This window comes from Harpia harpyja, chromosome 3 (assembly GCF_026419915.1).
Source record: "Harpia harpyja isolate bHarHar1 chromosome 3, bHarHar1 primary haplotype, whole genome shotgun sequence".
Taxonomy (NCBI): Eukaryota; Metazoa; Chordata; class Aves; order Accipitriformes; family Accipitridae; genus Harpia; species Harpia harpyja.
Window position 1 is genome coordinate 57,116,775 of NC_068942.1, and position 14,442 is coordinate 57,131,216.

General features: G+C 49.1%; 2 protein-coding genes across 3 annotated transcripts in view; one reads left to right on the forward strand and one right to left on the reverse strand.

Annotated features, from left to right (window-relative positions):
• The window catches only part of FLVCR2 (FLVCR heme transporter 2), a 43,777-nt gene extending 33,473 nt beyond the window's left edge, over positions 1–10,304 (forward strand). Inside the window, exons 10-11 of one of the 2 annotated variants that reach the window (XM_052782763.1) lie at positions 713–810; positions 9,168–10,304. In XM_052782763.1, the coding sequence (XP_052638723.1) occupies positions 713–810; positions 9,168–9,201 (132 nt within the window). In that variant the 3' untranslated portion in view covers positions 9,202–10,304. The remainder of the gene's footprint in view (positions 1–712; positions 811–9,167) is intronic. The other variant, XM_052782764.1, reaches the window with a different exon arrangement.
• Positions 10,305–11,756: 1,452 nt separating this feature from the next.
• Positions 11,757–14,359, reverse strand: ERG28 (ergosterol biosynthesis 28 homolog). The gene is made up of 4 exons (XM_052782767.1): positions 14,119–14,359; positions 13,826–13,916; positions 12,449–12,567; positions 11,757–12,279 (listed from the first exon to the last, which is right to left on the reverse strand). The coding sequence occupies exons 1-4, from the start codon at positions 14,249–14,251 to the stop codon at positions 12,200–12,202; spliced, it is 423 nt and encodes a 140-aa protein (XP_052638727.1). The 5' UTR covers positions 14,252–14,359; the 3' UTR covers positions 11,757–12,199.
• Between the last annotated feature and the right edge of the window lie 83 nt (positions 14,360–14,442).

Here is a 14,442-nt window from a genome sequence, read left to right on the forward strand (position 1 = left end):
GCAGTGAACATGATGCCTAGTAGCAGTAAGGTCCTTTCCCTTTGTCAGACACTTCTTTCACCAGATGAATTGTACACTTTTGCTTAAGCCATTTTCAGTATAAATCTTTTTAGTATAAATACAATTGTAAGAGCTTGCTGCTGGAGGGTGGAGGGTGTTGAGACCAGAGTAAAGGTGGTATAGGTGTCATTTCTATAATGCTAAAAGCCTCCAGAACTGACTGCAGAAAGAACCAGAGGTATGTGTGTGAGGTAACAGGTCTCAGTCAGCCAAAAACTTCACTGGCAGCTCCTTCCCTCTGAGGAGTTGTGCTTGGAAGAAGTCATGACAGACACCCCACTACATGCCCAAATGTGGCCTCCACATGGCTGAGCTCACCTGGGTACTTCTCAAGCTTAACAAACAACCCCAGGTGCTCAAGCAACTGAAGGTGGGCTGAACCTGGTGTTCTGCGCTAACATGGATGCCTCAGTCCGGGGAGCAGCCAGCTGGGCTTTGGCATTTTGTGCTGCCTTTATGGAGAGCTCTTATGGAGTCAGATACTGGAGCTTTTCTACATGGCACAGCTGGCTTACACATGCTTGGGTGATTTTACTGGTTTTTTCCTTTTTCTGTTCCTCTTTTTTTTTTTTTTTTATTTCCCTCACCTTTCATTTCCCTCCCTACTTGCCTCCATCTTTTCTGGGATGGTGACTTGTGGCTGTTGTTACAGAGACTCCAAGGCAGCAATCAGATCACGGATTACGGGACTGTACCTTGTAATCCTAACCCCATCAATTCCCATTCCTGCTCACTAGCTCATACACAAAGGTAGGAGAATCGCACTAATCTGCTTCTCTGAACGCTAATGGGTGGCACAGGCACCAAGCCAATGGCACTTCTGGGGTGACAGCAATGGCCGTAGCATACTGAGAATCTTTCTGGCCTTCTTGGGTCAGAAAGGAGAGGGAAAAGTCTGAGAGGAAAGACAAGACAGCTTTCAAGAACAGAGTGGAGATCCCACTAGACTCATGTCAGATAAGGGCACAGGGATTCAACTAGGTGCAGCAAGGCAAAGTCTGGTGCTGGAGCAGATGGAGAACTGAATTGTCAGTAAGTTTTTGGGGAGAGGAGGTGCAGGCATTTGGAGACTCTTCTCTGACGTTACTTTTACAGTCCAGATTCTTGGCTGGAAGTGATACAAGAAGCCCTGTAGAAGAGTTGGCTTTGATCACAGCCAGGGCGCATGGCCAACTTCAAGAAGAAAGTTTAAAAACATCTAGCAATAACAGAGTCATTGGGTTGGTGCCTTTTGGTATAAGAATGCCTGAAAATTGTAAAGCTCTGTGCTTGCTGATCTGTGAATCTCAACGGCACTTGGCATTTTCTCAGCTGTTGCTCGGGGTGTAATGCTTTATTATAACTCACTGTCCTCTGCTTCATACCGACTGGCTGATCTGCCAAGTTAACCATGCTACCCTTTGCTTTTCAAGGTGTTCATCAAGTGTGTGTATCACTTAGTGCCACAGCCAACAGGACTAACAGGCGAAAGCAGAGTGAGTCTGTTGGGAAAAACAGCCTTAATCCTGCTAAGATTAGAGTGGGTGCTACAGGGAGTGTGAAGCTGCCATGCTTTGATGCAAGTGTGGGAAAGAGTCCCATGGGCAGGGAAAGATTTGACTCCAGGCTGAGTGCTTCTGAAGCTGTCTCCATGCTGCAGTCTGTGGCAGTTTTAGCAAAGTACATGTGTGGTGTTGGTTTGGGACCAAGTAGTTGAGAAGCTGTAGCTGCATGAGCTGGGCAAACCTACTTGGGGTATACTGGTACGTTTTTGATGGCTGAAGTTTGTCATCACCTTTGTTAGCAGACCTAGCTTGGTACAATTGCTAGTGTTACCACTGACATCCCAGTTGCAAAATAGACAATGTTAGGCTCAGGCATGTTGCTGTATATGCCCTGTGTCAAAACTGCTTCCATAAAGAAAAAAAGACATGTCATTGTCATAGGAGACTCCCTTCTGAAGGGAACAGAAGGCCCAATATACAGACTGGACCCACTTAGGAAAGTCTGCTGCCTGCCTGGGGGCCTGGCTAAAGATGTGAAGAGAAAGCTTCCTACCCTGATATGGCCCTCAGATTATTATCCATTATTGATTTTTCAGGTGGGCAGCGATGAAGTTGCAACAAGCCAGCAGATCAATACCTGGCTCCAAGCCTGATGTCACTGGCAAAATTTGGGGTTTTTGATTGTGGGTGGTTTACATGACACCAGGCCTGCTGGCAACAGATTGGGTACCCCTGTCTCAAAGGGGGAAAAGGATCTTTGCACAGGAGTTAGCAGGGCTCATTGAAAGAGCTTTAAAATTTGAAGGGGGAAAGGGATAAAACCAGGCTCGCTAGAGATAAGCCTGGGGGTGACATGCCAGTGTTTGAGAGACGGTGTGTTAGCGAGGTCCTTTGGTCTACCAGCACAGTGGAGGTGGGGGATGGAGATCCATGTGGCAGCAAAGACACAAGGGTTATGGATGTGTTAGAAACCACATAAGCACCTGAGAATGGTCATGTAGGAATTGGGGCTTCTCATCCTCAAAAGGTGGCAGGATCAATAGCCCAACTGAAGTGTGTCTACACCAATGCACACAGCATGGGCAACAAACAGGAGGAGCTGGAAGCCATTGTGCAGCAGGAAATCTGTGATATAGTTGCCATTACGGTAACATGGTGGGATGACTTGCACAGCTGGAGTGCTGCAATGGATGGCTATAAACTCTTCAGAAGGGATAGGCAAGGAAGGAGAGGCAGTGGGTAGCCCTGTATGTTAGGGAGTGTTTTGGCTGTCTAGAGCTTAATGATGGTGATGATAGGGTTGAGTGTTTATGGGTAAGAATCAGGGGGAAGGCCAACAAGGCAGGTATCATGGTGGGAGTCTGTTATAGACCATGCAACCAGGATGAAGAGGCAGCCAAAATATTCTATAAGCAGCTCGGAGAAGTCTCACAATCGCTAGCCCTTGTTCTTGTGGGGGACTTAACTTACTAGATGTCTGCTGGAAATACAGTACAGCAGAGAGGAAACAGTCTAGGAGGTTCCTGGAGTGTGTTGAAGATAACTTCCTGACACAGCTGGTGAGTGAGCCAACTAGGGAAGGCACCCCACTGGACCTGTTGTTCACTAACAGAGAAGGACTTGTGGGTGATGTGATGGTTGGGGCTGTCTTGGGCATAGCGATCACGAAATGAGAGTTTTCGATTCTTGGAGAAGTAAGGAGGGGGATCAGCAGAACTGCCAGCTTGGACTTCTGGAGGGCAGACTTTGGCCTGTTTAGGAAACTGGTTGGCAGAGTCCCTTGGGAGGCAGTCCTGAAGGGCAAAGGAGTCCAGGAAGGCTGGACATTCTTCAAGAAGGAAATCTTAAAGGTGCAGGAGCAGGCCATCCCCATGTGCTGAAAGACGAGCTGGTGGGGAAGAAGGCTCGCCTGGCTGAACAGAGAACTTTGGCTGGAACTCAGGAAAAAAAAAAACGGAGAGTTTATCACCTTTGGAAGAAGGGGCAGGCAACTCAAGAGGACTACAAGTATGTTGTGAAGTTATACAGGGAGAAAATTAGAAGGGCCGAAGCCCAACTAGAACTTAGTCTGGCTACTGCCGTAAAAGACAACAAAAAATGTTTCTGTAAATATATCAGCAACAAAAGGAGGGCTAAGGAGAATATCCATCCTTGATTGGATGTGGGGGGAAACAGTGATAAAGGATGAGGAGAAGGCTGAGGTACTTAATGCTGCCTTTGCCTCAATCTTTAACAGTAAGACAAGTTGTTCTCTGGGAACCCAGCCCCCTGAGCTGGAAGACAGGGATGGGGAGCAGAATGAAGGCCCCATAATGCAAGGGAAAGTGGTTAGCGACCTGCTACACTGTTTAGACACACATGAGTCTATGGGGCTGGATGGGATCCACCCAAGGGTACTGAGGGAATTGGTGGAAGTGCTCACCAAGCCACTTTCCATCATTTATCAGCAGTCCTGGCTAACCGGTGAGGTCCCAGTTGACTGGAGGTTAGCAAATGCGACGCCCACCTACAAGAAGGGCCGGAAGGAGGATCCAGGGAACTACAGGCCTGTCAGTCTGATCTTGGTGCCAGGGAAGGTTATGGAGCAGATTGTCTTGAGTGCCATCACACGGCACGTACAGGACAACCAGGTTATCAGGCCCAGCCAGCATTGGTTTATGGAAGGCAGGTCCTGCTTGACTAACGTGATCTTCTGTGACAAGGTGATCTGCTTAGTGGATGAGGGAAAGGCTGTGGATGCTGTCTACCTAGACTTTAGTAAAGCCTTTGACACCATCTCCCACAGCATTCTCCTGGAGAAGTTGGCTGCTCATGGCTTGGTTGGGTGTACTCTTCACTGGGTAAAATACTGCCTGGATGGCTGGGCCCAAAGAGCTGTGGTGAATGGAGTTAAATCCAGTTGGTGGCTGGTCAAAAGTGGTGTTCCCCAGGGCTCAGTATTGGGGCCAGTTCTGCTTAATGTCTTTATCAATGATCTGAACGAGGGGATCGAGTGCACCCTCAGTAAGTTTGCAGATGACACCAAGTTGGGTGGGAGCGTTGGTCTGCTTGAGGGTAGGAAGGCTCTACAGAGGGATCTGGACAGGCTGGATCGATGGGCCGAGGCCAGTTGTATGAGGTTCAACAAGGCCAAGTGCCAGGTCCTGCGCTCGGGTCACAGCAACCCCATGCAGCGCTACGGGCTTGGGGAAGAGTGGCTGGAAAGCTGCCTGGCGGAAAAAGACCTGGGGGTGCTGGCTGACAGCCGGCTGAATGTGAGCCAGCAGTGTGCCCAGGTGGCAAGAAGGCCAATGGCATCCTGGCCTGTATCAGAAATAGTGTGGCCAGCAGGAGCAGGGAGGTGATCATCCCCCCGTACTCAGCGCTGGTGAGGCTGCACCTCGAATACTGTGTTCAGTTTTGGGCCCCTCACTACAGGAAAGACATTGAGGTGCTGGAGCGTGTCCGAAGAAGAGCAACAGAGCTGGTGAAGGGTCTAGAGCACAAGTCTTATGAGGAGCAGCTGAGGGAACTGGGGTTGTTTAGTCTGGAGAAGGCTGAGGGGAGACCTTATTGTTCTCTACAACTACCTGAAAGGAGGTTGTAGCAAGGTGGGTGTTGGTCTCTTCCCAAGTAGCAAGGATAGGATGAGAGGAAATGGCCTCAAGTTGTGCCAGGGGAGGATTAGATTGGATATTAGGAAAAATTTCTTCACTGAAAGGGTTGTCAAGCATTGGAACAGGCTGACCAGGGAAGTGGTTGAGTCACCATCCCTGGAGGTATTTAAAGGATGTGTAGATGTGGTGCTTAGGGACATGGTTTAGCGATGGACTTGGCAGTGCTAGGTTAACAGTTGGACTCAATGATCTTAAAGGTCTTTTCCAACCTAAATGATTCTATGATTCTATGGCTGTTGCATGGAGAAGACTGACACTGAGTCACATGTGAGCTTCCAGAGGATGCAGAGCTGTGGAGTTGTGCAGGCCTCACACTTCCCACTGAAACACTATTGGCTGTATAGCCCTTTTGATGACAGTGGGTCTTCCCTGTCTTGACCCAATGGAGGTACAGTCCCATGGTGGAGGTAGGCAGCTGGCTTATTGTTTTCTCTGGGGGCCCATCATCCAGAGTATTGGCCTAACAAGGTGTGTTTCTTCCTGGTGAAGAAATAGAGGTGATCTGATGGAAAACTGTCAAAACCTTTAGCAGGATGTTCAGCTGTTGAGTGGCTTTGGTGCAGAGTAGGACTGTGGAACAACCCGATTTCCCAGTGTATTAAGGAACACCCATGGGAAAAACCTACGTGCTGATTTTCACGAGGAAAGATTTTCCATTTTCACCTAGTAGTGGCTTCTGGTGATGAAATGGAAAGCCTAGAATCTGGCTGAGCTGTTGACTTTGTAGGAAGAAGAGCAATGTCTAAAGCCATAGTTTCAGTGACGAGAGTCAGCATTTATCAGCCTTGACTCTGCCCAGGAATCACAGCCTCTCAACAGCCACCTGTTGGAGCTTTTGGCCACTGTGTCCACACTGCAGGATGTTTTCCCTTCTTCCTGCAGGACCTGCCTTGTGTTCAGAAGCAGTTTGTCTTCTGTCAGTGCCCTTATCTGCTTATGGTTATAATTAAACAGATGTTGCAATTAGTAGAACTTGTAGTGGGAACTAAATTAGCCTAATGGCATTGTGGACACCTTGTCCTCTATTAATAAAGCTGTGGTGTGGTTCCAACAATCCTCCCACTTCTGTCTGCCTTAGTTCCCAGATTGCCAGCAGGGTTAGCTTTCTGTACCTCAGGACACTTGGATCAAACGCCCATTTTACATGATAATGAGTCTCTTTGTGGGCTGCCTTTGTTGTAAGTGCATCTGAAGCCATTCCAACATTGTGCCTTAAGGTTTCATAGTAGTGTCAGTTGATTCAGCATACATACTATACTCATGTATATGCTGTGTATAGCCTGTGCTCATTGCTCCTGGTTTCCAGCATCCATGCAAACCTTCCTATATTGTTTCTTTGCATTATGAAATAAGCATCTTTGCTGATTTTTGCATGGTTTGTTTTGACTCAGGAGTGAATTGCTCAAGAAAAGTCTTAGGCAACATTTCTTTGGAAATACTTTTAAGCTTGTAGGGGTTTTTAAGAAAGCAGCTATCACACAGAGTGCAGGATTCCAAAATGGCAGGATTGTCTTTGTTCAAAATGAGCTTTGCTGGCCCTCTTTGAAACTTGCAAGTTTGATTAATGTGTGTTCAGGGTGCTTGAGACTACTTTGTGCCAGTCTTATGTAGTGGTAGATAAATTGAATTTGTGTGTGTGTGTGTGTGAAGAACCCATTCTTGATAGCAGAGAGTAGGGAGTAAAGTGTTTTCAGACTTTGTCCTGGTTTTGGAATTGTAATAAAATTAAAAACTTTTGTCTGGAGTGTTATGCTACCAGCAGGGCTGAGCACTGATGAGTGGATGATTTTGGATGACCAGTGACCTGCTCTAGCCACAGCAAGGGATTTATTTAAAACAGGACTGAAGTTCTGCTGTGTTCTCAAACCGTCGTGGATAAGTCAGGACTTGATCAGGGCCAAGTACCTTTTTTCACTGGTTATATGTTTGCCTGGATGCAAAGATGCATCTGATGGATCTCAGTGGAATACCCAAAAGCATGTTGCTTTTTCCTCCCAAGGCCAGTGTTGATTCAGAGGCTGGCTTAAGGCATTAGGGCAAGCATCCACCCTTGGTAGCTTACTGGAGTCCTTGCAAGCTGCAGCATGCTTACTCTCCAGTGAAATACTGCCAATAAAAAAAAACCTGCTGGAATTTTGCGTAGTAGGTACAAACGGTGTGTGCCCCATCCCCTGCTTTCCAAACTTCCCAGCTCCATTTCTGTGCTTACTGTGTGGCAAGCAGCCTTCTCCTATCCCAAAGCTATGGGCAGGCCATCTGCATGCCCTTTTCCAGTACTGTGACTCCCAGTTGTGAGAGCAGCCTTCCTTTCCCAAGGTGGTGGAGCCCTGCAGGCTGCCTGATCTCCTTAAGCCTCTGTTCCTGTAGCTCCACAGGAGGTGAGTGGTGTTCAGACCCCAGCGGTGCTTAGAAAGCCTGTTCAGAGTTGCCAGAGTGTGGGTGGGGTTTTCCAAGCCTAAATGCAGCTTTCCCCTTACTCCTCCTGGCTCTGGCACTAACTTCATGCATCCCCTTACCCCTCCTGCTGGTAGCAGTTCCCTCTGCACTTCCTGGCTTTTGTTTCCAGGCTTGTCTTTGAAGCTTTCCTGATCTCACTCCTCTGCTTTGAGGTATTGCTGCTGGCCTCTATAAAACCTGTTCACCTGCAGTTTGTGTTAAGAGGTTACTCAAAATGAAACTGTTTCGTATCTCTTGCTTCCATGCTGCCTGGACTTCTCTTGAACTGCACTGGGAATGTGAACCTCTTTCCTGTGCACCTCTGACTCCTGCCTCAGATGTCAGTCTTGCCCCACAGTGAGTTAACTCACAACCCAGACTGTGGGAGACTCCACATTTACCTTTACAAGTCTGCATGCTGCCTTCTGAATCAGTGACAGCTGGGGTGTCTCACTGTAAGCAGAGTCAGAACTTGAAGAGAGGTATCTGAAATCCCCTGGAAGAAGTTGTCATCTCTGGTTTAATCCTAACACACCCCAGAAAGGCTCAGCGGAGGAGTTCATCAAGCTCCACCCAGGAAGGCTGAACTGGAATTGCAAAAGTTTGGCTGTTTCATGCAGCCCAGGATGGGGTGGTAATTGGGCAGCAGTCTTGCTTGTCCTTGCTTTTCCTCTGGGAAATGACTCTACAGGTCCCCCCACCTTAAGGGATGAAATTGTAGGGAGGGTTCAAGTAATCAGAATTCCTCTGTAGGATTTATGCAGAAAAAAAATTGTGTATGTTTGCCTCTTATTTCTTATGGCTTTTTAAGATATGAGTAATGAACGTTGAAGAAGGCCTTATCTGTACCACTTTGTAGAATTATCCCAGCCATAAGTCCAAGCTGGGGATGGGGAAGAAGCGGGGTAGAAGGTGCCAGCCCTGAATGGGGGGTTGGGATGAAAAGACTTCAAGATGAGCAGAACCAGCAATCTGTCTAGGAGTTGAAGAGGCCCTCAGACATGCCAGAGTAAGGACAGAGAGGAGCTAGTTGCTGTGCTGAACCTCCTGAGGGTGCACAGGATGCAGATTCTCTCCAGTGCTTGCACAGACACTATGCTGCCCCATGGCATGAAGGAGGAGTTCCCAGTTCCTTCCCTTGCCCATGGAACTGGCCCTGCAGCTTCACTGCTTCGAGGCTGATCTTGTGTCACAGTGAAATGTCTTCAGTGACCTGGCTGTGGGGCTGATACCTGGGTCTGTACAGCTTCTGTGAAGTAACTGTGGTCTGAGGACTACAGCAAGTAGCTTAAGGGAAGTGGGACCCTTACTCTGCCCTGCTGTCCTGGTGCCCCTTGTCTGGGCAGTAGAAGGGTCTGGAGAAGGAGGAGAGAACCAGGTGCACTCTGAGGATGGTGATTCTTCTTTGGGCATTTCTGCATACTAGCAGGGAGCTGCGAATTAGCCAGCCTCTGGCCAGCTGGTCTCTCTGAAGCCTGGGTCTAGCCACCCAGGAACCTAACCATATTGTTTTTCTCTGTCTGACTTGCAGAAAGCAATGCCAGAAGCCTGCACCGATCCCATAGTTGAGGAATCAAAGCTGTGAAATGCAGGGCTGGCAGAGCTGGGAGATGCAGCCCCCCTCATTCCCATCTTTGCTACCTATACCGTCCTCCTGTAACATGCACACCATGGCAGGGGGGGCAGCCTCAGGACAGGAGCCCAGTGAACTGCTTGTGGAGAGTGTGAAACAGCAAAACAAGGAGTTGCTCTCTTCAGTTGTACCTCTGCATCTTGCTGTTTTGGAGACTTTGCTGCTTGGGAGGAAAAGTTGGGAAAACCCACTGCTTCCCCTCCATCCCACCATGTATGCTTGGAAAAGAAAAAGCACACGTGCTGGGAAAAGCCATAGTTCCAGGCTAGCCCTGAGCACATGAGGGTGGCACCCTGCATGTGGCTGTGTCTTCTCTTACAGACAAGGTGTGACATGAAATGCAGAAGCTGGACCACACTTACTCTGTGAGCAGCCCTGGAAGAGCTTTCAGGTGGCCCTCAGCCTGTGATGCTCTGTGTTGTACAGGTGATGGTAGGGGCCCCAGCATATCACCAGCAAATGCAAAGCAGTGCATCTGTCACTGCCAGCTCTGGTTTTATTATGTGGCTGTCCCAGATGAAGCACTCAGTCTGTGGATAAACCTCTGCTCAAAATTCACTGAAGTTGCCCTGATGTTCCTATATACTAGGAGTAATTGAGAGATACCAATATGCCTCCTTCTACCTGGAGGCAAGGACTAGTTCTGCAGCTTATGTTGAAGCTACAGCCTAAGCCCAGCTCATCACTACACTAGCAACAGGAATCAAACCACAAGCTCCTTGGGCTGAGGACTGTGTCTTCCTCCTTAATGATTATAAAGTGCCTTTTGCATGTTTCAACACTACAAATTTTTTTTTTTGTGAAGTGTTATATTAAGATAACCAGCCAAGGCTGTGTTGTTCTTCACAGCCACAGAGAGGGGCTTGAGTATGATGGGAATCCAGATTTGCTCCAGTGTGGAAGCTTCCCACTTTATAATAGAGAAAAGGAGAAGAATCCCTCTTACCAGCATTTGTGTCTTATAGACATTGCTCCTCTGTATGCTGCTGTTTATCTTCTAAATGCAAATGTAGATCCTTATATCCCTTCTCCTTCCTTTCTGTCCTGGTTTCAGCTGGGATAGAGTTAACTGTCTTCCTAGTAGCTGGTACAGTGCTATGTTTTGAGTTCAGTATGCGAAGAATGTTGATAACACTGATGTCTTCAGTTGTTGCTCAGTAGTGTTTAGACTAATGTCAAGGATTTTTCAGCTTCTCATGCCCAGCCAGCGAGAAAGCTGGAGGGGCACAAGAAGTTGGCACAGGACACAGCCAGGGCACCTGACCCAAACTGGCCAACGGGGTATTCCATACCATGGGACGTCCCATCCAGTATAGGAATGGGGAAGTGGGGGCAGGGATTCGCCGCTCAGGGGACTGGCTGGGTGTCGGTCGGCGGGTGGTGAGCAATTGCACTGCACATCATTTGTACATTCCAATCCTTTCATTATTGCTGTTGTCATTTTATTAGTGTTATCATTATCATTATTAGTTTCTTCTTTTCTGTTCTATTAAACCGTTCTTATCTCAACCCACGGGTTTTGCTTCTTTTCCCGATTTTCTCCCCCATCCCACTGGGTGGGGGGGGAGTGAGTGAGCGGCTGCGTGGTGTTTAGTTGCTGGCTGGGTTTAAACCACGACACTTTCTAGCATCCCTCCACTGGTGGAGACATCAAGTGTCCTTATACTCCTTAGATCATGCAGTTATCATTTGGGGGGGGGGGGGGGGGGGGGAGAGATAAAAACCACAACCAGGTGGAATGGATAAAAATAGCCCTCTCTGACATACCATTTTTGACAAAACATTTTTTTGGGTGAAATTATACAGTCTCTTGACACATTAAAAAACTGAAGTCCTATCTTTAATAGTTTGGGATTGAAAAGCCATTTTAGATCCCCATTCTCAATAGAAGTTTTTATATAAAATAAAAACATTTGAAGTGTAAAATGAAACCTGACACATTCATATTAAATGGTTGAAACAGTCTACATCTGGCTCTTTTAACAGCCTGAAATGTTTTGCAGAATGGAAAAATCGTCTTTCTGCCCAGTGTTACTGTTGTGCTCTTTTTCTCCCTTCTGTGTTTTTCCTCCCTTTCTTCTGCACATATACCGTCCTCCCAGCTAGGAGATTCTGCTGGTTGCTTCCTACCTTCTGTGCACTGCCCATCTGCTTTGGGCATTATTTCATCTAGGTCTAAGCAACCTGTTCCTGTTTTCTCCATCTTCTGTAGTTATAGCTCACGGCAAAGGTAGCTCATTCCTTGCTCACAGATGCATGCAGCTTGCTGTCACCAGTATGCTGTGGAAGCAAGAACTGCAACAACTCTCTTCGTGTGTGTGATGTGAGCAGTCAGACCCGGAACTTTGTGGGAAGGAGTCAGGGAAAGGTGGGTTTGCTGTAAAGAGAGATGATTTATCCTGCAACATACAGTAGAACCTGCTGTTTGCTCTGAGGTTGTACATCCTCTACCTGCTGCTGTGTAGCAGAAAGACAGACATAGCACCCTGCAGTTTTCTGTCATTTATTAGAAATGGCCCCTGAGGAACACATGCATGCAAGTTACACAGCAGTGCCAGGGGCAGCACATGTTCTGTCGTTCTGGTCCAAAGTGTTTAGCGGATCCTGGGTAGCTCCTCCCCACAGGTACACTGGGAGAGAAGTCCTTAGTGCAGTGGGCACACCTGGGACATTGCCTGCTATGCTCCAGGGAGGCAATCACCAACTGCCCCCTGCAAGCTTTGACACAAACTCCTCTGGGACTTGGTCTTGGACATCAGTCAGTTGAAATGTTGCCTGGACAAGAAAAAACACTTGGTAGTGAAGAATGATTCAGAGTCCAACATTGATCCACCAGTAGGACTAGTGTCCTGGAGAAGTTCAGCTGAGCTTTCGTGGAAGTTTGGCAGTGAAGATAGGAGACACTGCTGACCTACACAGGGCCCTCAGCTTCAGTTTTTCTTCTTGTTTTGCGACAGTGCTTCTTCCTCTAGGTACTGCAGCCCAATCAACATTCCCAAGATGGAGAAACCTGTGATGGAGATACAGGATGAGTTGTGTAGCAAATGCTGGACAGGAGATGAGACATTCCCTCCCACCATCTTCTCCCTGCCGTTAGCTCATAGCCCCATGGAGAGTTTTTCTGGGGGGTCATAGCTCCAAGGAGAGTTTGTGGGGGGAGGATGCAGAGCTCTACTTACTTGCTACCATGAGGGGTGCCATAACTCCAATTGTCAAGGCTGCAGTGTGGTAAATGAAGACCTCGGAGAGGAAGTGAACAAGGGCCAAAAAGAAGGTGAAGAGCGTGATGTAATAGAGGCTGTTGGAGAGCAGAAAGAAGTAGGTTATCATATAGCCCATAGTATGGGCACAAGCATGGCTGAATAGAAGAGGCAAAGCTGCATGCTGCCCTGTCTGTCCTCACTCTGGCAGCACAGATGGCACTTGGTCCCTTGCCTAGTGATATGCAAAAGCTCCCTGGGCAACAGCTGAGAGGAGAATGGGGTGGTGTTCAATGATGCATTGAAAGTCACGGGCATTATCTGGCCTGAGGGCAGGTGAAGAGGGGAGAGCAAGGGTAAGGCACCGGTGAAGTGAGAAGCATGTACACACACAAAAAGAGGGTGAGAACTGGATGAGCCAAGAACTAGGGTGACAGGACTTAGCTGATTCCAGGCTACATCCCCTGACACATCTTCCCACCTGTGCTCTGCTACCCTCTAGAGGCCACAGCTGTGGAAAGCGAGCAGGTCCAAGAGATGCAAGATAAAATTCCTTCTAAGAAAAAACTGGCTTCATGGTAATTGGCATTGCCACCACCCACCCCTTAAAAACAGATAATTGAGTCCCTGCACCTCCCTACCACAGATAAGCCTAGGCAATCCAAGGACATGCTACCAGGTGAACAGTGACTTCTGCTGCGGGGCTGGGGGAGGTGGTGACAAAAGAGTGAGTTCTAGCAACCTCCAACGCAGGCTTTGTCTAGCACAGAGCCAGAGTCAGCCTGCTTGGAAATCCCTCTCAGAAAGACTTCTGTTACCACAGGGAGAAACGGCCTGCCTCCCACCACAGTATCAGGCTGCACCTCGGGCCTTGTCCTCCACCCCAGGTAACAGTGTATGGAAGAAGGCAGCAGGTTAAGACAACTGCAAGGGGCCTCTCAACCTGCCACAGTCTTTAGCTGAGCTGTCACAGGCAAAGAAGTATTGAGGATCAGTCGGACCACAGCATTAGCAATTGCTTAATGTCAACAGAGCAGCAACGCCATCAGAATATGCTTTCCAAGCTGGAGCTCAGAAATTTGTGACATGAGAAGTTCTCAGATCTACGAATTTCTGCCTGAGCTAAGAAACAGAACTCAAACGCGCAGGCTCTCCCCACAGAGGCAGAAGGGAGAGGGAACAGCAGTTAACACACAAATCTCACACTGCTATTTAAGCTTTTTTGGGGGAACGCTTTCAACCCTATAGAAAGCTCAGGAACGTCTTTTGACTCCCCACCTCCTCTGCGCTGCCCTCTAAGCTCAGGTTGTGACCAGCAAGCAAACCGAAGGATTTCTCCGGTGCTCCTTTACATACGTCCTATTGTGGATGTCGATGGCGCAGAGACAGCGGATCACTGATGACAGCAGGGTCCAGACGCCAAAGGTCCGAGCCTGGAGCCCGTTCACTGCGCAAAGAAGGGGGGAGCACATGGAGACCACGCACAGCCCCGCTTGCCACCCCCCCATCCCCATCGGGGAGGTGCACGCCGGGGCAGTGGGCGGCTCCTGGGCTCGAGAGCCGCCGCTGAGGCGCGGGCCCGAGGAGGCCCCAAGGCCAACGGCTGGAAGGCCACCTCCAGGTCTCTGGGCGGCCGGCGCGGCCCTTACCGAGACCGGGGCTGGCGGTGTACAGCTTCTCCGAGAGGAAGCTGTGGTCGCGGAAGCTCTGCAGGGTGTTCCCGGCGGCGATGACCGACACCATCACCAGCCAGCTGCGCAGCACGTTCAGGAACCGGCTCATCCTCCCGGCCGGCACGAAACCTGCCCGCAAGGACCGGGCCGCGCTCACCGCCCGGCGTCGCCCGTTACCGGTCGCGCCCTCTCACCAGCGCCCCTCCCGCGCCCGGCCCCCTCCCGCTCCCACACTCCGATTGGCCGCGAGCGTGCCGCTCCATCCACACACCACGCCGACGTAGGGGCCTCCACCGCCAA